The sequence below is a fragment of the Muscardinus avellanarius genome (assembly GCF_963383645.1).
Source record: "Muscardinus avellanarius genome assembly, chromosome: 15".
Classification (NCBI taxonomy): domain Eukaryota; kingdom Metazoa; phylum Chordata; class Mammalia; order Rodentia; family Gliridae; genus Muscardinus; species Muscardinus avellanarius.
In genome coordinates, this window is record NC_137801.1 from 64,790,202 (window position 1) to 64,816,813 (window position 26,612).

The window sequence follows — 26,612 nt, forward strand, 5'->3', positions numbered from 1 at the left end:
GAGTAAAATGCTGGGGAGCACGCAGTTAACCCGGGCCAGGCTTTCCTCCTGCAGTCTGGCAGCTACGTAGCGCCCACCAGAGCCCCTGGCCCACTGGACACCAGCTGGGCTGCGAGCGAAGTCCTTCCAGGAGGACATGCAGCAGGGATCTCGGCTGCCAGAAGCCAGGGCCTCCGCGGCCGCAGCACTAAACCCAGGGCTTCGGCCCCGAACTCCAGCGAGGCTGGGCGCCCGGGCCACGCGAAGTGCCAGCCTTCCATTCGACCGATGCTTGGCTGGTCCCCGAAGTTTCCCCCGGAGACTGGTCTCGCAACAGGTCCGAGGCAGGGCCGGGTGGAGCCCAGCTCCGCGACCGCGGAATCAGCGCCGCCCAGCACCGGGCTGGCCTTCCCAGCCAATGCCAGACCTGAGGAGGAGTAGCCAGGCTGCTGACCCCTAGCCACTCAGGGCTCGCCGGGCTTGGAGAAAGGTGACATCATCGTAGCTAGGAGGTGTCCGAAGGCTTCACCAATGGGAGGCAGGCGAAGTGGCTTGCCTTCTACAGGTCTGGGCCAATACTAATTAAGTGAAAGGGGGCCCGGTTGTCGACATAGAACCAATGGAAAACAGGGAAGGAGCACGAGGCGGAGTTGCGAATCCTGTCGCCAATTGGGAAGCGGGGGTGGAGCCCGGGCCTTGTCAAGCGTGACCAACCAGCGAGAGGAGCGGACTTTGGGGGGCGGAGCCATGAGGCCTCCTCCCAATCGCACAAGGCAAGGGGCGGGGCCTCCTTTGGGGTGGCCAATGAGGAACGCAGCCGGAGCGGGTCTGTCAAGAGAAGGGGCTGGGGGCGGGGGGATGGTGAGTCGGGGATAAACACTCCGCGGCGGTGGCGGCTGCTGCTCTGCTCCGGGTTCTGTCACGGTGTCGGCGGTGCCCAGCTCACTGGCCCCCTCCCCCTCCCGGCGAGCGTGGTCGCCAGAAAGGCTGCTTCAGCCCTGCTTCGCGGGTCCACAGCGGGGCGCGGGTGTCCGGCGGCGGCGGCGAGCCCGTGGGCAGTGGGGGTTGGTCCCGTGGCTCCGGCCCCCGGTGCAGAATGGCGGCGGCGGTTCGGATGAACATCCAGATGCTGCTGGAGGCGGCCGACTATCTGGAGCGACGGGAGAGAGGTGCACAGGGACGGGGACGGGTCCGGCCGGAGCGGGGGCCGGGGTCCTGAGGGGCCGGGCCGTGGGTCGGGGCGCCCAGCCTCTCCGGGGGTGGTTGGAGGCTCCGAGAGCGCGACCGCGAGCGCTCCCAACCCCTCCAGCTCTCCCCACGCGCGCTCCGAAAGGAGGCCGCCGCTGCCCCCAAAAGCAATGAATAGGGGTGACAAGGGGCTGCAGTCCTCGGGGGCCCCCAGTGCCGCCCTCCCCCCAGCCCCTCGCCAGAAGGGTGCCCCGGGGCCCTCTCAGCCAGTACCCTCTGGCTTACCTCACCTGCGCTGGTGCCCCCCAGCCCCCCAGCGGGCCGGCGCCCAGTCTCCCAGGCCGAGGGGCAGTGCCTCCCCTGGCCCTGCTCGTGGGGTTTGCTCCGCACCTTTACCTGAGGCTGGTCCCACTTACCCCCCCACACCAACCTGCTGGACGTTGCCAATGGGAAACCGAGGCCGGGCGAGCTTAGCCACTTGCTGTCTTTCTCAACAATGAGCAGCTGGAATCTTCTTTTACACCTGCTGGAACTGAGGGCTTTCACACAAATTTTAAAAATCATTGTTCTCAGAATTCCACCTTGCTCTGTTTAGTTGTTTCCACAATATTTTTGGAGATAAATAAATAAATGAAATAGGAAACACTTGAAGGGGAACATGTTAAATGTTCTGGGCTCGTTCATTTACTGGATTCTCCGGTTTTCTAGAAGCTGAACATGGTTATGCCTCCATGTTACCATACAATAACAAGGACAGGGATGCCTTAAAACGGAGGAACAAATCCAAGAAGAATAACAGCAGTAGCAGGTAATTTTGTAAATATTTCTATCTCTTTTAGATTATACTGTAGGTAACACAAATGGCAGAATGTAAGTTGCCTGTTGTGAGTATAACCCTGGAAACACATTAAGTGGCGATCATGATTCAGTAATGCACACATGGTCTTAAGCCATTTCAGGAAGCAGCCCTTCTGTTTAAGTTGAGGAGACTGAAGAGAAAGAAAGAAATGTTTTACATTCTTTAATGAGCTTTTAATATTTAATTTTGCTTTTCTTTCCTGAACAAAAATCTATGGAAGCTTCAAGTGAGGTTAGCAATAGTCACAGTATTTTGACTTCACAAGTTGCAGATTCAGGGCAAGTTTTCTATAGTACAAAATGCTGGACATTGCTGATCAACTTTTGTAGTGAATAGTTTATAAATATTAAAAGTATCTGGCAGCATAAGTAGTAGGATTTTATATTTGACATGAAAATTAAATGCAGTGCTTTGTCTGATAATACAATTTGTCCCATCTATTTATAATGGTAAAGAGGCATGACTGAGGTTAAAACTTACCTTTTTGATGATGGATGAATATTTAATATTAAGATATTAATATGTTATGACCTTTTTATGTTAGCCTCATAGATTGCCTTACAGTTTTTAAAGCTATGGATCTCACTGGGAAACATTTGGTTAATAGTTAGTGAAACTACATATTAAAGTCCTTAGCATAGTTCCTAGTATGTATAAATATTCCATCAATGTTATTGCCTCCTAACTCTAACCCCCCTTTCCCTTAAAATATCAGTTGGCTAGAAAATTTGTTTTATTAGATTCACTCAGTTGTACCTCTCATGCTAATAAAATCATTTTCATCACCAATTAGAGTTCTTATCTTCCCTCAATTTCGTGAATATTCCTGCAAGTAACTATATACTCAGTGTCTGTGGCTTATAGACCACCAATACAGACCACAAGATGTTAGAAAGTTCCTACTTAAACCTAAAACTCCCCTGTCTCATTGCCTATCTGTCCTTGGTTCACCCCATGGTCCTTAGTTGTTTGTGGAATCACAGGATGTGAGCACCACACTTGTGCCATGCTCTTGACTAAGAGGGCACATGAAGGATGAACCTGGTAATTACCTGGTGGATTTTCCTTGTCCTCCCAACTTAGCACAACCCCAGGGTGGTAGCCAATAGTTATGTGCCTGGATACTAAGACCCTTTAGGAAGGATGTTAATACCAACTTGTATTATGCAATGTTGTAAAAACAAGTAAGCTGTGTTGAATTTTGTTACAGTCTTAATTTAAAAAAAAATTTTTGTTTGGAAGAACTCTTGGGGCCTTTTGGTTTCTTTTTCTGGAAAAGTATAGTGTGCTTTTGCTTTTTTTGTTCCTGTTACTAGTCAAGACTTGATACCATAAGACTTTATTTTACCCTAGGTTTCCCAGGAAGGCTATAGGGTCCAGTGGTGGGGAGCGGGAAAGGAGATGCTGTTGAAGAGAAGTGACTTGGTCCCCGAAAAGGATGATTAGGAAAGAAAAATAATAGTTGAGATGGCCAACAAAGAGACAAATTCTTTCTCTTCTTTTAATAATCAGCATTACTCCTGAAAAGTGGCCAACATTCCTGATGTGGGAGAAAGCTCTATCACTTGTGATAATGGATTTGGTTTGCTTTCCACATTTAGAGATAGAGGGCTATCACAGTTGTCCATAAACATGACTAATAAATTAGCATAATATATTCAGAGGTGTGGGGATCTCTGGACCATGTTCATACCTGGAGAAGGCACTGGCAAATATGAAGCAAGAGCAGGTCGCTTTATTTAAGTGTGACCACTTCCTTCAGGAGCTGTTTGGAATGTCCCTTACCTGAGGAGTACACAGTCTCAACACAGGAAGCAGCTTCACCCCAAGGCTGACTCAAGCCAAGGCGTGAAGCTAACCAATGCACTTTAGTAATGTCCTAGCCAATAGGTAGAAACTTCCCTTTGAGGTACTGGGGATCGAACCCAGGGACATTCTACCTCTGAGCTACACCCCCATCCCTATTTTTAAAAATTTATTTGGAAACAGGGTCTCACTAGGTTGGTGAGAGCCACATTACTTGCTGAAGCTGTCCTCTAACCTGCCATTCTCCTGTCTCAGCCTCCCGAGTACTGGAATTACAGGTGTGTGCCACCATGCCCGGCTAGAAACTCCTTTTTAAAAAGCACCATGTGTTCAGTACTCTTAAGTATCCAATATCTTTAGTTTCTAAAATTCTGTTCAAAGTTTAGAAAGAATTGTTTTCTATGGTATTTTAAAATTTACCTTGGAAATTCAAAATTCTGTATAAACTTGTAACTCTATCAGTCTGTCTGTGTTTTTTGAAAGAATCCAGAAATTTTGAGTAAGAATAATCAGTCTGCAAATATTTTCTGCTGTCTTTTCAACCTGTTCACCTTTCTCTCCTCCTCCTACTAGGGATGTCCCTTGTCTCCAATTAAATAGGGAAGTCTTGACCAGCTGTCATACTTTCATCCATTTAAAAAAGTCTGTCAGCCTTTGAATTTATCATTCTCAGTTAAAAGTAAAATGGCATGTGCCTTAAAGCCAAAGTTTTGCAATACAGGCCAGATTATTGTTAACTATGGTATCCTGCTGGTCATTGAAGGAAATAACCCTTCAGAAAAATGTGCGTAAAGAATGCTGAGCCGGGCGTGGTGGCGCTCACTAGTAATCCCCGCAGTTGGGAGGCAGAGACAGGAGGATCACGCAGGTTCGAAGCCAGCCTTGCTGGCTTAGGAGACCCTGTTTCCAAATAAAATGTAAAATAGATCTGGGAGTGTAGCCCAGAGGTAGCAGGTTTCCCAGGAACCCCAGTACCACACACACACACACACACACACACACACACACACACAATGTTGAGGGATAATCAAGTGAATCATTTGGAAAGTTTTAGGTGAACTGATATTGAGGTTTACATACAATTTTCTAGAAAACAAATATTCTAAAACTTAAAATACTGTCATTATTTTCTCATTTGTGTCTTCTCATGAATAAAATTTAATCTCCCCATGGCCTTGTAGAAGATCAGTTATAATGCCAAACTAGAATTTCCCATTTCAAGACAACCCTCTGCCCTCACACAAGGCACACACTCCCACCATTCCATCTGTAGTGTGAGTGAACTTGGAGGTGGCACCCTGGATATAAGTGAGTGCCCGAGCATTTTCGAGATAGGGTTCCTCCATAACTGCTGGGAGAATTTTATTTCCTAGGCCCAGTTGGGTGCCTATTACGGCCTCACACAATTCATGATTTGAGCCATTGAGTAAAATCCAGAGCTTGTTAGATTCTAGAGATTCCCATAGGAATCGTCAAGATTCATCTCCTTTACAAAGCTGGGATGTTCATCAAGTTCACAGCTAGTTAGGGAGGACTTGTGAGAGGAGGACCCTAAAGGGGCCACATTGACGGACTTAGGACTTTGTGAAAACCTGCCCATTACGCCTTGGGCCAGACCTTCTCTTCAAGGTCAGCTATAAACACACTAATAAGATTTCACATCCACCTTACCTTTCAGCCAAGACATTCTGATCACTTGACAGTTGCTACCTCACTGATTCACACAGTAGATTGTTGGCAATTTGGTTCCCGTTTTAAGGTGAGGATTGACCAAGGAGAAGATAGTAAATTTTTTGTGTGCCTATAGTACCATTTGGTACCAAAGCTGGACTTCAAATTTACCCTAAGTTTTGCTTTAACCAGACTGTTGTCCTTATGTTTAGCTTAGTTTCAGAGACACTTTCCTAAAATCATTTGGTAGCTATTTAACGAGAGGTGAAAAATTAGAGAGGGGGTTGTCTTACTATTTAAAGTCATATCCTGTAGTCAAACAATGTAACATAAAATTTTGGTGTGTGCTACCCTAGAAAAAACTGCAGAGATGGGATAGGGTTGCCACCTCCACTGTTTTACCCTTAAAGAAAGCTTTGTGATATTATATAACCCAAATTCACATGGCATTGTGCAGCTGTTTTCCACTTGTATAAATAGGCCCTTTTATTTCCTTTCTTAAAAAGGATTACTTTCCTACTAGGGAATGCATGCATCCTAGAATGGCACTGCTCCTTAAACTCTGTTTAGATATTTATGTTCATCCAACTCTCCAAGTGGACTAATTTCTTTAATAGAGCCCAGTGAATTTTTCTCCCTTTCTCTGTCTTCTCTCCTACCAACTTTGGAGATGAAGAAGTTAAGAAATTGTGTTGATGTTGAAATAGTTCTTCAAAAACAAAAACAAAAAAATGATCTTATTCTTTGTTATTCTTTTTTTTTTTTCCCTCCAGATCAACCCACAATGAAATGGAGAAGAATAGGTGAGTTGGGGATTTTGGAGGTGGATTGTAGGGCGTATTGATGCATTTTCTATTTAAGTTTTCAGTTGCTTTTTTCATTCTTCCCACTGGTGGCACCTGATTTAAGAGTTTGCTCGGGGTCATTTAAGCAGAATTGTTCATAAATCACTGGGGTGGATAAAGCGTTTGCCAGTCCCAAAGACTATACCTGCAGCACCTCGCCCCCAGCCCAGTCAGGAGGAATGCCTTTATGTGACTATTCCATAGAACAACGTATGTTAGCCAGGCGTGGTGGTGCACGCTTGTAATCCCAGCATTCGGGAGGCTGAGACTGGAGGATCACGGTTCGCGCACAGCCTCAGCTACTTAGTGAGGCCCTCTGCAACTCAGTGAGATGCGGTTTCAAAATAAAGAATAAAAAATTGGGCAGGGGGTGTAGCTTGGAGGTAGAATGCCCCTGGGTTCCATCCCCAGACCCGCAAAAAAAAAAAAGAACAACGTATGTTAGGTCATAGGCAGTGTTTCCACAAGTATTGTTTTGAAAAATCACATGCTGCCAAATAGAATCAACAGTGCTTTCTTAAGTCATATACGCACACAGATACACATGTATGTGTGTGCATACACATGCATATGTACTTGCAATTTGCATGTGAATAAGGATGCTCAAAATTCCAGCAAATATATATATGGCAGCAGTTCCCGATGGTAAGCCACTTGAGGAGAACCGCTACCCTCTCCAGGCTCCATCGTGTCAGTCCTAGTCGAATCTCCTTTACCTGGACTGTCTTTTGCTGCCTATTTTTTAATTCTCCAAATAAAGTTGCTCCTCCTTCAGTGATGTAGCCTAGTCATCATCAACTCTGGTTGTACATTACAATTATTTGCAAAGCCTTTATTTTAATGTATCTTAAAATATTTTTATGTTAAATACATTTTATGTCAAAAACTTGTATACTGGGGGAGGGAGAACAGATGTTTTTTCTGCCGATTCTATAACTTCATAGAAAATTCAAAATATTCAAAAGTGAATAATGTAATCAAGTCAAATGTACCCATCGCCCAGCTTCAATAACTTTTGACATTTTTGTCGATCTTCTATAATCAAAACCACTCCCTCTCTGTGGAATACTTTAAAGCAAATTTTCTATCTATCTCTAGGAAAGACTCTTTTAAAGAATAACCACTTGCTTTTACCATGCTGAAAAAAAGAAAACAATTAATGATAATTCTTTGTGGAGCTTTAAAAACACACAGGCATACACAATGCCCAGTCCTCACCCTTAGCAATTCTGATTTAATTGGTTTGGGCTGAGACTCTGCACTAGTATTTTTCAAAAGCTCCCTAGGTGATTCTCATGTGCAGCCAGGGCTGAGAACCATTGAATACGCCTCATTCTGGTCTCTGAGCTCCCATCAACTTGAAATGCGGGCTACCCATCCAAACTGAATGGCTTTCTCAGTGCCCTGTGCGAACAAGAAGATAATGTGTCGTGATGGCTCTGTAAATATATGTGGTTGTTTTCTGCAAACACTCTTTGAAAAAGGAGCCTAACTCCTAAAGTCATGATCTGAATGATATTTATGTTTCATCAGTGAAAGAGAAGACCAGGCCCTTAGTACGCAAGGAGAATCTTGGAAGAGGCCAAACATTTAGCTTTACTTCACGAGGGGGAGGGGGAGGGGAGAGAGGCCCCTCGTTGCCCGTGTGCGTCTCCCCATCCCTTCTGCTTCCCTTTTAATTGCTCTGTAATTGTGACAGACCAGGTTTCCAGTCAGAGATTCCTTTGTGCTTTAAGGCTTTACATATCATAAACTAGAAACCCAAAGGTATCCTCTGCAGGGAGAAAGGCGGTCAGCTGTGGCTTCTCTTTCCCATCGTTAGATCCTCTCCCTTCTTCCTGCCTTTGCAGACAACTGTTTAAACTGGGATTCTTTCTTCTGGAAACCTTTCTACTTCTCTTTTTCTCCTCTAACCTTGTACTTGAGTAGTTATTTGCGTTATTGTTAAATTGTGTCCCTAGCTGGATATGATGGCACACACCTGTAATCCCATTACTTGGGAGACAGGAGGATTGTAGGTTCTAGCCTATCCTCTGCAATTTAGTGAGATTCTCAGCAATCTAGTGAGACTGTTTCAAAGCATAATTAAAAGGACTGGAGGTATAGTTCGGAGGTAGAATGACCCAGTGGGACCCCCAGTATCACGAAAGTAAAATAAAATAAGTTTGCTTTGTGCCTTTTACCTATGCAAGAATGGCATGCAATGTCAACATGTCCTTTCTTTAGCAGCTCAGGGAGGTTTATTTTCTTTCTTGTGCGTCCAAGAGCTTGTACTTTGTACTAGGTACTAAATGAGTTCATACTGGGGTATTAAATTGGCAAGGTCCCCATCCCAGAGAAACATACAGTATATCTAATGAGAAAGAAGCAGAGATAGTTTCAGTGAATATACTAAGTGCTAAGACTGAAGTATGTACAGGACTCTGTACAGGCAAAAATTCTAGAAAACTGGACTTGAAGTCACCACTGGGCTAGCTGCTTCTAATTCAAATTGTTTCCATATGACTAGTCAGCTTTTGCTTGTGGAAGGATTCACTTTTGATTTATTTTGTTTTGTTTGTTTTTTCTAACTTTTCTTGTTTTCTTTTTAGAATTGGGTCTTGTAAGATCTTAATAATTTTTTCACTGGCTTAAAACGTGTGAACAGAGGAGAAGGAAGTAGAGACTTAATTTAACCAAGCAGTGGTTGCTGCAGTCCAAGGGAGGAAGTTAAGATTGTCATAGGTTTCTCCTCTCCTTTGTTAATGCCGATGTTTAAGCATTTTGGAGTTATTTGGAGGGGGTTGTTTGGTACTGGGGATTGAACCCAGGGGAATGCTACCTCTGAGCTGCACCCCCAGCCCTTTATATTTTTTATTTGGAAACAGGGTCTTGCCAGGTTGCTGAGGGTCCTGCTAAATTGCAAGAGGCTGGCCTGGAACCTGTGATCTTCCTGTCTCTGCCTCCCAAGCACTAGAACTATAGGTATGTGCCATTATACCTGGCAAGGAATTTTAGAGTTTTGAGGTCAAATAGTTTATTTTGTACTCTCCCTGGCTTTGGTAGATAAATCCTATAAACAATAGCACTCTAGCCAAAATAACTAAATATTAAAAAATAAAAACTGAGCCGGGTGTGGTGGCACATGCTTGTAATCTCCATACTTGAGAGGCTGAGACAGAAGGATTGCAGGTGTGTGGTCAGCCTCAGCTACTTAGTGAGGCCCTCCACAACTTAGTGAGACTCTGTTTCAAAGTAAATAATAATAAAAAAAAAATAGGGCTGGGGGTATAGCTCGGAGGTAGAATGCCCCTGGAGTCAATCCCCAGTACTGCAAAAAATAAGTAAATAAATAAAAAATAAAAACTGCAAAAATAAATAAATTGATTGATTGATTGATTGATTGATTTCCAGGGCTCTCAATGCTTTTTCTCACTGATATTTCAGAGTTGCCTGTACTTGAGTTAAGTCTTTTTAGACAGAAATCTTTTCGTGGCACTTGAGGGATGCTCAGTAGTTAGTGTTACTCTAGGTTATCAGGACTACACTATGAGGATATTATAGTCAACACTGCCACGATGAGTAGCTTGGCATTGGTGGGGCATTGAGAGAAGAGACACCTAGGATGGTGGTGGTGGTGGTGGTATGTTCCACCCAACGGAATAAGTGCTGGTTGAGTGGGCCGTGGCCTTGTAGTAGGTGTGGTGGGTACAGAGCCCAGGAAGGAGCACGCGCCTACGGGGGCTGCCGCATAGCATCACGGAGGGGCCTGTTACGTGGTCCACGTGCCCACGTGGCCCACAGCCTGTACTGCTCCACGTTTTAACTAATTTGGGGGCCTTGGCTTCTAGGTGTGTGCGTATTCCTATAACTAACCTTAAAGGAATTGGGGGAAGTATAAAGAATAATACTAAAAATTAAATTATCCATAGTTCCAGGAGTCAGAGAAAACCAATAGGATTTTGAAATACATCCTTTTGATTTTTTTTTTTTTTGAGGACAACTCTTAAAAACATAGTGTAGAAAATTTAGAAAAGCACAGAGGATGTAAAAATCACCGGTCATAGGCCTTGCAGGGGTGACAATTGCTTTGTTCTATGTCCTTCTGGAATTTTACGTATTTTTTTAAACCAACATAGGCTTATGTAGTAATTTGTAGTTTGCTTCTTTTCAAGTTATTTTATGAAAAGTTTCCAGTGTCATTAAATCTCCATCTCCAGCGTTACCTTCACATGACTGCTCAGGGTCGTATCATGGCGCTGTTATCTCAGAGCACCATTCCCTATTATGGGCTCTTCCTAGTGTTTTGCCAGTATAAACAATACTTTCTTAAGCTAACTTGTAGATAAGTGTTTGTCCAACATCATTATTATTTCCATAGGATAAATTTACACCTATGGAGTTAATGGCATATAGAAGTTATTATGGTTTTAGATGTTGGTCACTAGATTACCCACCAGGCAGGTTACAGACAATATTTTTCTTATACCTTCACAAGTTGATACTATAACCTAAGACCTTTATCAGTTTGAAAAGTTTTAAAAAGCACATATAGGCAACTAATTTTAATTTGTATTTTTATATTACTAGCCCAGTTGAATAGTGTGTGTGTGTATGTGTGTGTGTGTGTGTGTGTGTGTGTGTTGTCTCTTAAATAACCTTTGCCCAATTTTCAACTACAAAGTATATATTTTTCTTTATTTTTGAATAATTTTAGCCAGGCATGGTGGCACACACCTGTAATCCCAGTACTTGGGAGGCTGAGACAGGAGGATCACAGGTTTGAAGCCAGCCCCAGCAACTTAGCAAGACTCTTAGCAACCTAGCCAGACCCTATTTCAAAGCAAAAATTTTTAAAAAGGCTGGGGGTGTAGCACAGAGGTAGAATGCCCCTGGGTTCAATCTCAATTCCAAATACCACCAAAAGAAAAAATTTCATAATATAAAGGATATGTATGAAAGATATTACTACATTCCCTTTTTTTTTTCTTGGCATTGGAGGTTGAACCCAGGAGAATTTTGCCTCTGGGCTATACTCCAGCCCTTTTTATTAAATTTTGAAGCAGGGTCTCACTGCGAATATCACTAAGTTGCTGAGGCTGGTCTTGAACTGGTAATCCTCCTGTCTCAGCCTTCAAAGTACTAAGATGACAGACATGCCTGGCTACTTTTTTTTTTCTCTGTACTGGGGATTGAACCCAGGGGCATTCTACCCCTGAGCTACACCCCCAGCCCTATTTTTTTATTTTTTATTTTGAAGCAGGGTCTCACTAATTGTGAAGGCCTCACTAAGTAGTTGAGGCTGGATGGGAACCTGTGATCCTCCTGTCTCAGCCTCCTAAATGCTAGGATTACAAGCATGCTCCACCACGCCCAGCTTTTTTTTTTTTTTTAACATCTAATTGTCTGGTTTGTCATTTACCTTGAGGAAATCAGCCTTCTCTTGCTGATAATGATGCTGCCTCTGGTGGATACTTAGCTCCTGCTTATGTCTGTGTCTGTATCTGGCTTGTTCCTGTAGTTCACTGTTGCAGCCATTCTTTCCCTGCCAATATATGGAGTTTTCATCGCTGAGGTTTCATGCAATTCAAAATCTGGTAAAGCAAGACTCTCCTCTTGTCTCTGTTCTCCTTTTTCTTTATTTTCTCATGCTCCTTACTAATTTTTTTTTACCAGTTTATTGTCCCTGAAAAATAGTCAACCCACCCATGCTTTTTTTATTTTAAAAATCAAAATTACATAATTACACCAGGGGTGGTAGCACATGCTTGTAATCTCAGTACTTAGAAGGCTAAGACAGGAGGATCACAGGTTCGAGGATAGCCTCAGCAAGTAGTAAAACTCCTGTCAACCTAGAGAGACCCTGTTTCCAAACAAAAATAAAATAGGCCAGGGGATATGGATCCAATTCCTAGTACCAAAAAATGATATAATTACAATATAAATTAATATTTAAAAGTTTATGCTTTGCTGGGTGTGGTGGCGCACGCTTGTCATCCCGGCATTTGAGAGGCTGAGACAGGAGGATTGTGGTTCGAGGACAGCTTCAGGTACTTAGTGAGGCCCTCTGCAACTCAGTGAGACCCTGTTTCGAAAATAAAGAATAAAAAATAGGACTGGGGGTGTAGCTCAGAGGTAGAATGCCCCTGGGTTCCATCCCCAGTACCACAATAAATAAATAAATAAATAAATAAATAAATAAATAAATAAATAAATGTTTGTGCTTATGTATTAGATCTTTCCACCCAGGATTTGGTGTGTGCCTGAATTTATTCAGACATTTTTTTTTCTTCTCTGAGCAAAGTTTTATAGTGGAAACACATAGATCTTGCACATTTCTTGTGAAAGGTATTTCTGGGTTTATATATTTTAGATGCTATTGATTCCCCATTGTAGTTAACTGATTATTGTTAAGGTAGAGAAAATATGCTCATCTTTTGTTGTTATGTGCCCTTTATCGATGAGAGTTCTGCTGTTTCTTTCCCTTCGCTGAGCATTACTCTGGTTTCAATGCCTTTCAATAAACCGTACAATAAACGGGGATCTAGTGAATGCGTGTAAGCTGCAGCCAGTAGGTCAGGAGTCAGGTGCTAGAATGGACTCTTTTCCAAAGAAGGCTCTGGCATTTTCTTTAATAGTACACACCCATTTTTTTTTCTGGAATGTTGCATATGCATTGCGGAAATTAGGCAGCTGGTCTAGAGAGCTTACCTCTGCCAGAGTCTTCTAACCCTGTGACAAAAGATTTTTGTGTGTGCTCGGTAGGGAAGACTCAGCAGCCTGTTTTAAGCTATTATTTCCATTTGGTCAAACAGGATTTCAGTGGCATCTGGCCTGGCATGAGAAACTACTTCAGTCAGGTCTCCTCTGGCAGAATACTCTAGCTGCTCACAGGTCCCTGCAGTTGTTTCTTTAGAGTTCCGACTTTTAAATGACCAAGCTCCTTACAGAGGAAGGCCTGGGCCCGATCTCGCAGGGGCCTGGGTTGTGGCACGTATTGCATCACTTAATGTTTCTGGACTCACTTGACCACATTCAGATTTCACTGCGAGATGTCTTAACAACGCCGCAGTTGTTGCCACACAGGGTAAGGGCATGACCTGGTTATTACAGAGCGAGGCCGTAAGGATCCGCGTGTAAATCCAGTCCATACCGATGCGCGGAGGAGATTTGTACCACTAAAATCTCTCTCCTGCATTGCACCTCTTAGGTAGATGGCACCTGCCCTCGGAGGTGCTTGCAGAAGAGACAAATGCTAGTTATGTGACCAGTTTCCAATCCCTCACCCGGAGCACGGTTGCAGAGGGGTACTCCCTGACTTTGTCATAGGAATTAATAGTCAAAGGATGGGACAGAACTAGCAAGTACAATTATAATATTTATTTATTTATTTAAGTAGCACTAAGTAGCAGTTGAGTTTATTTATTTATTTATTGGTATTGGAGGTTGAACCCAGAGGCGTTTTAGTCCAAACTGTACCCCAGCCCTTTTGGATTTTGAAGCAGGATCTCACTACGTTGCTGAGACTAGCCTTGAACACGTGCTTCTCCTGTCTCAGCCTCTCAAGTATTGGGATTACAGGTGTGTGCCGCCACACCCAGTTTACTATATATATATATTTAAATTAGGCACTGGGAAGGAAATACTAATGAGATATGCTCATGTATTATATACTTTAATAAAGGGGTAATGTTATCCTTTCAAAATGTAGCCACCAAAAATCGTTATTTATGCATTATTCACTGTGTCTATTACTACTTTTTCCTTTTTTCAGCCCACATTTTCCTTTTCTACTTACTCCGTAAGCTTTTAGCCATATTTTACCTGAGAAACTTATAATCACACCAATTGCAGACACTACACCCTCTCTTTTTTGACTAATAATCTTACACCTAATTTTTTTTTTTTTTTTTTTGTGTGTGTGTGTGTGTGTGTGATACTGGGGATGGAACCCAGGGACATTCTACCTCTGAGCTACACCCCCAGCCCTATTTTTTATTCTTTATTTTTTTGAAACAGGGTCTCCCTGAGTTGCAAAGGACCTCACTTAGTAGCAGTTGAGGCTGTCCTCAAACCACTATCCTCCTGTCTCAGGCTCCCAAATGCTGGAATTACAAGCATAAACTACCACGCCCAGGCCTTACACCTAATTTTCATTTAAAAAAAAACAACTAGTACTCAGTAAGGTCAATTATATCTTTTTGTGTGTGTGTGTGGTACTTGGGATGGAACCCAGGGGCTTTTCTACCTCTGGTCTATACTCCCAGACCTATTTTGTACTTTATTTGGAAACAGGGTCTCACTAAGTTGCTGAGAGCCTCACTAAGTAGCTGAGGCTGGCTTCGAACCTGTGCGATCCTCCTGTCTCAGCCTCCCAAGTGCTGGGATTACAAGCGTGCGCCACCACACCCTGTTGACATATCATGATTTTTAAAAAGAGTTTTCCTCAGAGAGAAGGGTCATGAATTACCCTAGATACCAGATTCTACTCTTTTTTAAGTCAGTGTCTATAGATGCATTATTATTTCTAGGCTCTGGTGGGTTAATAAGAAATACAAGAAGAGCTGCACTCAGGGGTGTCCAAGGACCCGCCAGTCAGCCGGGCGGCCAATAAACACTCTGGCAGGATGCAGCGTCTCCTACAGCCCACCGCTGCCTCCAGGAGTAACTTTCTTGACCTGGATATTTTGTTTTCCACGATGCCGGCAAGTGACATGCAACTAGATTTTATATTTGAATCTTTAGTTATCTGAAATTTATTTTGATGTTGACCTCCCCATTCCCTGATCATTTTCTTGCTGAGGCCATCCTCAAGCCTGAGATCCTCTGGTCTCAGCCTCCCAAGTACTGGGATCACAGGCGTGTGCACCACGCCTAGCACCCCTGGACATTTTCAGAACAAGTGCTCCCCTTTCCGCCCTGAGGACTTGCAGTGTTATCTCCGTTATGTGCTAAATTCCTGGCTTGTTTCTGATGACTTTTGTTCTGCTCACGTGGTTCATCTGTCTGTTCCTCCATCGGTACTATGCTGTTTTTAATTATTGAAGCTTTGTAATACAATTTAATATTTGGTACAGCACATTCCTCCTCATTATCCTCCTCTTTAAAAAATGTTGGCAGTCTCACACATTTATTCTTCTAGAAGAAGTTTAGACTAATTTCCCCGCATTAAACAGAATACTGTTGGGATCTTGTTTTCTTGGAATTGTGTTAAGTTTGTAGACAGACTTGGGGAACACTTGACATTTTTACTTTGAGGGTTCATATCCAGGAATGTGCTGTCTTTTCCATTGGCTCAGATTTTCTTCTGTCCTTCAGTAATGTTTTATAGTTTTCTTTCCATCGATCCTTCCTGAACTCTTCTAAGCTTGCTCCTAAGTTTGCTATACTGTCTCCTTGCTATGTGAAGGTGTGTGTGTGTGTGTGTGTGTGTGTGTGTGTGTGTGTGTGTGTGTGTGTGGTGCTGGGGATTGAACTCAGGCACATTCTATCTCTGAGCGACAGTCCCAGCCCTATTTTATTTCTCTGAAACAGGGGCTCACTACGTAGCTGAGGCTGGCCGTGAACCTGCAATCCTCCTGTCTCAGCCTCCCAAGCTCCGGGATTATAGAGGTGTGCCACCACGCCTGGCTATGAGGGACCTTAAATTCTCTGTCTGTGCCTGGCGCTTCACGCTAGCGCGTATTAGCCCCTCAGAACACTTGCTCCTGAGCAAGGCAGGTGCTTTCTCTCAGCCTTGGGATCCTACATGGTGAGAGTGGCCACAGAGTACTTTTGCTTCTGCATTCATTGCCTTTGTAAAATATTTACCAATTTTTAAAATGTAAAAAAAAAAAAAAACCTTTACCATAGCAATATCTGTATTTCCATAGAAAAAGGATTGGATTTTCCATTCAATATTGTTTTTTATTTGTTTGTTTATTTTGCAGGTCTGGGGATGGAACCCAGGGGCATTCAATCTCTGAGCTACACCCCCTGCCCTATTTTTTATTCTTTATTTTGAAACTGGGTCTCACTGAGTTGCAGAGGGCCTCACTAAGTAGCTGAGGCTGTCCTCGAACCACAATCCTCCAGTCTCAGCCTCCTGAATGCTGGGATTACAAGCATGCACCACCACGCCCAGCTTCCCTTGTTTATTTTGAAACAAAGTCTCACTAGGTTGATGAGAGTCTTGTTACCTTCTGAAACTCTCCTCCAACCTGTGAACCTCCTGTCTCAGCCTCCCAAGTACTGAGATTACGGGGATACAGGACCATGCTGGAGCCCGGCTACATTCAACATTTTAATGACAAAAGATGTCTATTTTTATTCAGGAAAAGTTCAGTAAACTGAATTTTACTAGATAGCCTCTTTTCTGCCTACTAACACACTTTCTAAAATCTTTGCGGTACTAGGGATGGAACCCAGGGGCAGTCTATCTCTGAGTCACACCCCCCAGCCTTTTTTTATTTTTTGTTTTGAAACAGGGTCTCACTAAGTTGCGGAGGACCTCATTAAGTAACTGAGGCTGACTGTGAACCTGCGATCCTCCTGTCTCAGCCTCCCAAGTACTGGGATCACAAGCGTGCAGCACCACGCCCGGCTAACCAACACACTTTTGATTCCCTATCGATTATAAAAGGAATAGTATAATGTGTGTATAATTGTCTGAGTTGTCCTTTTACAGACGAAGGTAGAATTGGAAGAAAAATTGTAGCCATATATGGAGTGATCGTGTCAGACACGGAACCAGGGACTCCCATGCTTTTTCTCAGTGAATATGAGCAAGGGCCCTCTGGGATAGGCATTGTCATCCTTAGTCTTCTGCTGAGAAAACTGATGCTTGAGCCCAATGCACACCTGTAATCCCAGTATTTGGGAGGCAGAGACAGTAGGATTATAGGTTCAAGGCCAGCCTCAGCAATTTAGTAAGATCCTCAGTGACTTAGTGAGATCCTGTTTCAGAATAAATAAAAATGGCTTTGGGTGTGGCTCAGAGGCAGCACATCCCTGCATTCAATCCCCAGCATCACAAAAACAAACAAACCTGATACTTGACCTTTGCTCAAGGTCACACAGGGAGTAAGTGGCAGAGCCAGAATCCCAAACCTTTACTCTTCCTCACTACACTAACATTGGTCTGTAAAGTGGTCGACAGATCCGGGATACTTAAAATAATAATCATAGGTGGGCGTGGTGGCGCACGCTTGTAATCCCTCCGCTTGGGAGGCGGAGACAGGAGAATTGCGTAGGTTCGAACCCAGCCTCAGCTACTTAGTGAGGCTCTCAGCAACTAGTGAGACCCTGTTTCCAAATAAAATTTAAAAATAGGTCTGGGAGTGTAGCCCAGAGGTAGAAAGCCCCTGGGTTCCATCCCCAGTACCACACACACAAAAAAACTTACTAAAAATAATTTATGGTTTATTTCTAAATTATCACTAGTTTTATTCCACAATTGATTCTGAGTATTACCGATCATAGTTCAAATGAAGGATTGGTTTTCTTACCTCCTGTAGACCAAAGTTATATCAGCTCATATGTAGTAATTAAAGTGACCTTTTTGAAGAGCCAGCAGGTGAGGCTTGTCAAAGTTCATAACCTAGGTACAAAACGATGTGGATCAGTGTAAAGCAGGGGGGCAGGAGGGAGCCAGCGTGTGGTTCAGCCCTCCTCTGTAGGGGCAGGGAGCTGGGAGGCAGCCCTTAGCAAGAAAGGAGGACTGTCTCACAAAGATGCCATGTGGTGGGAGGAGATCCCAGTCAATGGGTCAGATGGAGGTATCGGGTGGGTTCCTGTTGAGAGTATATAGCAAAACCCCTAGTTTCCCAAGGGGAGTTAGCACGGGACAGGAACTAAGAAGGGGGAGCTGAGACAGGTGGTTGTTGATCTGAGAGCTCTGTGGGGCCTCAGGGCTGGCTGAAGGATTCTAGATCCCAGGACACACACACACACACACACACACACACACACACACAGCGCACGCTCACACACATACATACATGTGTATGTTCTCACGCATGCACATACATCCATGTGTGTCAGGGAAAGCTGTTACAAAAAGGTCTGTTTGCTTTTATATCTGGTACAGCTCCAATATGATAGAACATAACCTGCTTAATAGACCTCCCCTGTGGTTGGCCTGGGCACTGGCATGAGGATGTCTGCAGGCGGTAGCATGTGGGCAGGATAGCCATCAGGCACCAGAGAGGGCCAGGAAGATGCTGCCAAAGACAGAAGCTGGCTCTGGGTCTCTACAGCAATCCAGAAAAACTCCGGTCCTGTTTCTATAAAGCTAGGCCAGAAAGCACTGAATGAACATGTATTACCCTCAGCTTGAATTAGTCAAAAGGCTTATTGCTAGCTTCACACTGGAAGTGTTCTTTGGAAACCCATATTTGGGTAGTAAAAATAGTGCTTTCTGGGCTAGACTTCTGTCTAACTAGAAGTGACAGTGCGCAGAAAGATGACTTTATTATATTTTTTATCAGTAGACAAACTTCCTAAAAATTTACATACTCATATCTGTATATAAACTACCATCATAAAAAGACCAATATGATGCTGTTCTGAATCATGCGGTCTTTGCAAATAAGCAGGCTCAAAAATGCCCAATATAATTTAAATTTTGAACTTTTTCTTCTAATTTGAACATTAGTCTGCAAACCTTACAGTGAAAAATAAGTTGGTGAGAATAAATCACATAGGTAACTATATAAGTAACTATTACAGTATACATTAGTATAACTATATAAGTAACTATTATACTATTATATTTCTCTCATGTTTGTAATATCATGATCTATTTCCACATATTTCAAAATTATATTCCAAGATGAACATTTTACATGCAGCTCTGCTTCTCTTTACCTCCAACCCCCGTGCAGTGTGTGAGGAGCAGCCTGCTAATGTAAGTCCTTGCTTCCGGCTCCAACACAGGGACAGGTTTTCAGAGCAAGTGGGAGTCTTATAAAACACTAAAGCATTTGCACCCTCCCATCTTCCTGGCTTAGAAACCAGTGTTGTACTCCTCGAGCTTGTCGTGGCTTAGAGACCCTTTAAGCTTCCAAGAGTTTTCTCATAGTTCAGATGAGGCGGAGAGCTCAGAAGGATGTCTAGCCAGCACTTCTTAGATCTGCCTCGGGGTACATCACAAGCCTTGGTGGATTGCGTTGACTTTCTTGTCAACTAGTCCGTAGCATACCTACTCACCTCTCCTACAGAAAGCTTTCCTTTCCTTTTCCTTTTCTTCTTCTTTCTCCTTTCCTTCCTTCCTCCTTCTTTCCTTCCCTTCTCCTTCCCCTTCCCTTTCCTTCCTTCCTTCCTTCCTTCCTCTTTCTTTCTTTCTTTCTTTCTTTCTTTCTTTCTTTCTTTCTTTCTTTCTTTCTTTCTTTCTTTCTTTCTTTCTTTCTTTCTTTCTTTCTTTCTTTCTTTCTTCTTTTGTTAGTTCCTGGAAGTTGAACCCAGGGTGCCCTACCACCGAACTACATCCTCAGACCCTTTTTTTGTTTTGTTTTGTTTTTTTTTGGTGGTACTGGGGTTCCTGGAAGCCCTTCTACCTCTGGGATACACTCCCAGACCTATTTTTACATTTTTATTTGGAAACAGGGTCTCCTAAGCCAGCGCGCGTGGCTGGCTTTGAACCTGCGCGATCCTCCTGTCTCTGCCTCCCAAGCGCGGGGATTACAAGCGTGCGCCACCACGCCCGGCGACCCTTTTGTTTTTTAAGACAGAGTCTTGCTAAATTGGCCAGGCTGGCCTTGAACTTGAGATCCTCCTGCCTCAGCCCCCTGGGTAGCTAGGGTTACATCAGCATGCCCTGTTCAGGAACATTCTTAAGAAAAGGGCAAACCGGAAGGCATTGTGCTGTTTCCGGTGAGCTGGAGGGCCATAGGCTCCAGGGGCTCTACCATGAGCAGTTGTATGTGGAAATGGACATTAATCTACAACTCCAAGACAACACTGCTGTCTAAGTGTCTAGGTGGAGACACTTTTAAGTTTAGTGTTATTAGACACTTAGAAACAGTAGATAGAGACGGACTCTGTCCTCTGGAAGCTTAAAGTCTACTTGAACAAATGACACAAACATTGGTTCAGCACGTGTGTGCTGTGGATACTGAGCCTACACAGCGGTGATCAAGTTGCAGACCCAGTGAATGGTTAGGGGGCAGACGTCACACTGTATAGGCAGAAGAGTGAACTTGCCCAGGAAGTGGCGGGCACCATGCTGGCGTGGCCGGGGAAGGCTCCGAGGAGGGGGCGGGCTTCCACGGGAACTCTGTATCTTGGCTGTTTCTCACAATCTTGAAGCTGCTGGATGTTAGAATACGGCCCAAACCAAGGTTTCAATGAAGTATGCATCTCTAAATTGTGGGGACCCTGTGTCCCTGGTCAGCTGACTCTCTTCAGTGGGTGGCCAGGCTCCCCCCATCCAGCCTCTGTCTCTCCCAGTCTTCTTTTGTCCCAGTCAGCGACACACCGAGACCAGGAAGAAGTTCTCCAGCTGTGCAGCATGCTTGTTGGTATAGCGACACCAATGACATCCTGTTCCTCTATGTACACAAGTATATTTATTTTTCAACACTTTTTTGGTACTGAGAATTGAACACAGGATGTTTTATCTCTGAGCTCTTTCTCATTTAAAACAAGGAAGATCTCACTAAGTTGTTCAGGTCTGGTATTGAATTTGCAATCCTCCCGTCTCAGCCTTCCAAGTACTGGGATTAAAGGTATGTGCCAACATGTCTGGATTTTTTAATTTTTATTTTATTGGCACTAGGGATTGAACCAAAGACATTCTACTTCTGAGCTACTCCCCCCCCCAGCCCTATTTTTTTATTCTTTATTTTGAAACAGGATCTCACTAAGTTGTGGAATGCCTCACTAAGTAGCTATGGCTGGCCGCAAACCTGCGATCCTCCTGTCTCGGCCTCTAGAGTACTGGGATTACAAGCATGGGCTACCACACCTGGCTTTTTGTGTGTTTTTTTTTTAACTTTTTGAATAGAAATGTATTTACGTGGTTGAAAACCCAAAAGGTCTAAAGAAATGGTTTCCCTCCCTTCCTTATCTATCTGAAAAATCCTTGTCTTCTCTCTGCCTGGGCACTCATTAATTTCTTATAAATCATTCCAGTTAATTTGTGTGCATATAAGAAAATGTGGATAGAGATTCTTATTTTCCCTCCATTTTTACAATAGAGAGCGTATTTTGCTCATGGTTTGCTATCTTGCTTTTTTTTCACTTAGCAGTATGAATGGGCGACCATTCCCATCAGCTTCTATAGCACATTCTCACCCCTTTTTTTTTATAGCTACATAATTGTCTACCTTGTGGATGTGCCATATTTATTTAGCCAGTTCCCTGGTGGTCATTTGGGTTGTTTCTGTCTTCGATATTCAAATAAAGCCTCAATAACTTCACACATATGTTCACATGTGCAAATTCTATATACCACATATAGTTCGAGTGATTTGATAGTTTTTTTTGTTTTGTTTTTTGTTTTTATTGTTTTTGGTGGTACTGGGGATGGAACCCAGGGGCCTTCTACCTCTGGGCTATAATCCCAGACCTATTTTATATTTTATTTGGAGACAGGGTCTCTTAAACCAGCTGAGGCTGGCTTCGAACCTGCACGATCCTCCTGTCTCAGCCTCCCAAGTGCGGGGATTACAAGCGTGAGCCACCACGCCCGCCCAGCGTTATTTGATAGTTTTGAATGGGCTCTTTTACAAAGAGAAGTATGGGTTTTAAAGGATTCTCCCCTTGACATGTCATTATTGTCTGATTTGGATGTTCTGTGGGTCATAGTGTAACTCAAGAACTTGGGGGGAAAAAAACCTGCTAATGTGTCCAATAAAAGCAGATACAGGCCGGGCGTGGTGGCGCACGCTTGTAATCCCAGCGCTTGGGAGGCAGAGACAGGAGGATCGCACAGGTTCGAAGTCAGCTGCGCTGGCTTAAGAGACCCTGTTTCCAAATAAAAATATAAAAATAGGTCTGGGCATGTAGCCCGGAAGTAGAAGGGCTTCCAGGAACCCCAGTACCACAAAAAAAAAAAAAAAAAGAAAGAAAAAAGAAAAGAAAGCAGATACAGTTTCCTACTCCCAACATTTATATTACAAATAGACTTAACTTAGAAACCCTGGATTTTGTCTCTTACTGGTTTCTGCCAGAGTTATCCAGCATCCAATGATGTTTATTTAGCAAGAGGTAGCATTTGCCATCAGTGGGCCTGGACAGCTTCAAACATTTTTAGAAACCCATTCTTCTGGCCTACTATGAAATTCTCAATGTGCTGTGATCTTGTTTTTGTAGGCGGGCTCACCTTCGCTTGTGCTTGGAGAAGTTGAAGGTGTTGGTGCCACTTGGGCCTGAATCAAATCGACATACTACGTTGAGTTTATTAACAAAAGCCAAATTGCACATAAAGGTAAGTGTGTCTTGGGAGACCTCGATCTTTCTCTGTCTAATAAAGGTTTATCTGTTATGAGGGACAAAGAAGCCCTAACTCCGGGACAGTCCTCTGGACAGTCCTCTGGACTCCTCCAGCCTGCCTCTTAGGGGATCCACAGGCACCTCAATTGCAGCAGGTCCAAAGCCCAGGTGAGCATTTCTCACTCCCAGGCACCTGAACCTAAGTGGTCTCCAGCGCTCCGTGTGGCTGCACAAGCCACATGTGTAACGTCTGTCCCTTAGCTATGGATGGCGAAGCCATCTCTAAGACCCAAATGCTCTGCAACCTGGTCTACTGAACCATGTTCACCCTGATGTTGGCAGGTGCAGTAAACCCTCAGAGATCCCCCTACACCCCTCTGACCCCACTGCCTCTGTTCCCGAGGCTCCTGAGAACAGTCCCACCAAAGTGCAGGCATGTTCCTCTGTTGACAGTTCTTCTGTGGCCAGGTGCCCTGATGCACACCTGTAGTCCCAGGGACATGGGAGGCCAAGGCAGGCGAATCACAAGTTCAAGGCCAGCCTGGGCAACTTAGTGAGACCCTATCTCAAAGTGAAAAATAAAAAGGGCTGGGGATGTGGTCCAATGGTAGAGTATCCTAAAAAGAAAGAAATAAAGAAAGAGAGAGGGAAGAAAGAGAAAGAAGGAAAGAAAGAGAAAGAGAAAGAGAGAGAGAGAGAGAGAGAGAGAGAGAGAGAGAGAGAGAGAGAGAGAGAGAAAGAAAAGAAAGCAAAAAATCTTCTGTTGCCAGGTGGTGCCTGACGGACCCTCACTACCTGCGCAGCGTCTTGCGCCGCGCCCTCCATGGCAGCCTTCCTCCAGTCCCACGCACTGGTCGTGTTCTCTTACCACAGGGCCCTTGTTCGTGCTGTTCCCTCCGCGGTGCGCTTCCCCCTCCTCTCCACCTAGCTAGCCTCCACGCACCCTTCACATCTCAGCAGGAGCCTCGCCAGCTCGGAGAAGCCTCCACTGACCTTCCTGACTCGGTCTCCTCCTTCCTGTGACAGGTGGTCCTGTCAGCGGGTATCTGTCTCTCTCTCAGCACTTGTCACAGTACACATTTGGCAGTGGTTGGTTTGACTAGTGGGTACCTCTGTCATCGAATAGGGAGGGACCAGCCCTTCGTGCTCACCTTGTCCCCAGCTCCTCGCAGAGTGTCTACCCAGAGTCCACCCTCAGTGCCCAGACTGGATGACAAAGGAGAGGGTGAGCTGTGTCCAGACTCCTGCGAGCTGCAGCCCAAACCACCGCGTGGCCTGTCTCTGTAGTCATAGCATGGTTGGGCAAACACTGCTATAATTCTGGTTAGTAGCCCGCATACGCAACAATTCTGGGCGAACAAGAGCCTCTGTTTACATCAAAAACAGCTACAATTAAACACTTTTCTTAATTATCTGAAGAATATAAGAAGCTAGGGGGCAGATTTGTAAATAAGCCTTGTATAGAAATGTGTTTTCCAAGCTCTTCTGTCGGACAATTTGGAATCAGGACTTCAAAAGGAACTGTTATTTCCTGCTAACAAACAGAAGTTAATTGAGATTTGGCACACAACACACAAAAAAGTGCTTATGTAATTGGGACATGTTCTCAAATAAACATAACTTTAAATAGAAGCGTGTGTTTTAAGCTGCCGTCACGTGCGGTTTCCTAGTTTAGGAAGAGGAAGTGTCAGGATCGTTGCAGTCAAGGGGGATCAGGTTGAGGGGGACACGGTGCCAGAGCATCAGGGCTCGCCCCGGGCGCCCCCACGACAGGCGCTGTCCGTGCCGAAGAGGTTAGGAGGAGCCTGAAGTTACCACCCAGCCGACCTCCTGTCTCAGAAAGGAGCGTGACAAGCGGCACACCAGATGGCTTCTTGGGACCACGGGCACGCTGCACTGCTGGATGGGAAGATGCAGGGTCACTGCCAGTGTAGACATCTCCCCGTGGGCTCCAACACCTATCCCTTTGGTTTGCAGAAACTTGAAGATTGTGACAGAAAAGCCGTTCACCAAATAGACCAGCTTCAGCGTGAGCAGCGGCACTTGAAGAGGCAGCTGGAGAAGCTGGGTATCGAGAGGATACGGATGGACAGCATCGGCTCCACGGTGTCCTCGGAGCGCTCAGACTCTGACAGGGGTGAGCCCCTCCCCGCCCCCTCCAGCTGGGGTGCAGTGCTGCCTGCGGGAGGCCGAATGAGCAGCAGAGGAGATAGGAGCCAGGTGTGGTGGTGCACACCGAAAATCCCAGAAGGACCCCAGGTTTGGGGCCAGCCTCAGCTACGTAGTGAGCTCCTCTGCAACTTAGTGAGACCCTGTTTCAAAAGTTAAAAAAATAGCCGGGCATGGTGGCGCACGCTTGTAATCCCCGCGCTTGGAAGGCTGAGACAGGAGGATTGTGCAGGTTCAAAGCCAGCCTCAGCTGGCTTAAGAGACCCTGTTTCCAAATAAAATATAAAATAGGTCTGGGAGTGTAGCCCAGAGGTAGAAAGCCCCTGGGTTCTATCCCCAGTACCATCCCCCCAAAAAAAATTTAAAAATAGGGCTGGGGCTATAGCTCAGAGGTGGAATACCCCTGGGTTCAATGCCTAATACTCAATCCCAATACTTGGGAGGCTGAGACAGGAGGATTGTGGGTTCGAAGCCAGCCTCAGCAATTTAGCAAGCATCTCTCAGCAATTTCCTGTTTCAAAATAAAACGAAGCCAGGCGTGGAGGAACACACACGTAATTCTAGTACTTGGGAGGCTGAGATAAGAATATCACAAGTTCAGGGCTGGCCTCAGTAATTTAGTGAGGCTCTCAGCAACTTAGTGAGACCCTGTCAGCCATGCCTCAGCGATAGGACTCCTGGGTTTGATCTCCGTTATCTCACCTCCCCCCAAAAAAGGAAATATAAGATTGCTTATGACTTAGGGAAGTAGAATAGCATGGCTGGCAGTAGTAATAAATACCTTCCTCATGTCCCATTAGCAGTTAGGAACAGCATCCAAAGAAGGGCCGATAGGGGTGGGTCAGATTTTCAGCCCCAGTTTTCTGCAGAAGGCCTTCCTTCCCCGACATGTGTCTGTCTGGTTGTTCCTGCAGAAGAAATTGACGTGGATGTGGAGAGCACAGACTTCCTCACGGGGGATCTGGACTGGAGCAGCAGCAGCGTGAGCGATTCGGATGAGCGGGGCAGCATGCAGAGCCTGGGCAGTGACGAGGGCTACTCCAGCTCCGGCCTCAAGAGAAGGAAGCTTCAGGACAGTCGCGAGACGTGTCTCGGGCTCTAGAGCGCGGCCGCCGCTCTGCCTCCCTGCCGGTTCTCCCTGTCGGATCTGATTAGGTAGTGTATTGGACCTGCCCACGACGCCCTTGCACGTAAACTTCAGTGTACCACCTTTACCAAAACCAGCTCTGTAAACGTTTTCGAGGAAGTGCGTAGGATTGTGGGTTTCTGATTGCATCCACTAGTTTTTGTTTTTTTCCCCCCTCTCTCTCTCCTTAAAAATTCGTCTCCGAGAGACTGCACATTCCAGTCAATTTGAAGCACCCAAGGATTCTTAGATGGAGTAAGCAGTTTTCACATCTCAGCAACCTCCCCCTCTGCCATCTCTCCTCCTGTAGTTGACCAGACCTTTCTTAAAGTTTTCCGGCTTACTATGTTACCGGCCTAGGAGAAATGTCTGAGTGTGTCTTGTGCTTAGGAAACTGAAGGAAACAAACTTCTAAAATTGAGATCCTGATCTCAGAACTCCAAAGTAAGCTTTGAAAGCGGATTAAGAGCACTTAACTACGGACCTCGCCCCTGGCGAGGAAGTCAGGATTACCTCCAGGAAAGGCGCCCTGCACACACAGCCCAGGCTGCCGCCGCGCGTGGATGGGAGCAGTATT

General features: G+C 44.8%; 1 protein-coding gene across 3 annotated transcripts; it reads left to right on the forward strand.

Annotated features, from left to right (window-relative positions):
- Positions 1-1,075: 1,075 nt before the first annotated feature.
- MXD1 (MAX dimerization protein 1) lies at positions 1,076-26,011 on the forward strand (the record flags this gene model as incomplete). 3 transcript variants are annotated; one of them, XM_080712043.1, is made up of 6 exons in its annotated part: positions 1,076-1,148; positions 1,876-1,975; positions 6,277-6,306; positions 22,621-22,735; positions 24,718-24,877; positions 25,824-26,011. In XM_080712043.1, the coding sequence occupies 6 exons, from the start codon at positions 1,076-1,078 to the stop codon at positions 26,009-26,011; spliced, it is 666 nt and encodes a 221-aa protein (XP_080568169.1). The 3 variants fall into 3 exon arrangements, with proteins under 3 accessions (XP_080568169.1, XP_080568170.1, XP_080568171.1); XM_080712044.1 differs by having other exon boundaries at positions 25,827-26,011; XM_080712045.1 differs by lacking the exon at positions 6,277-6,306.
- Between the last annotated feature and the right edge of the window lie 601 nt (positions 26,012-26,612).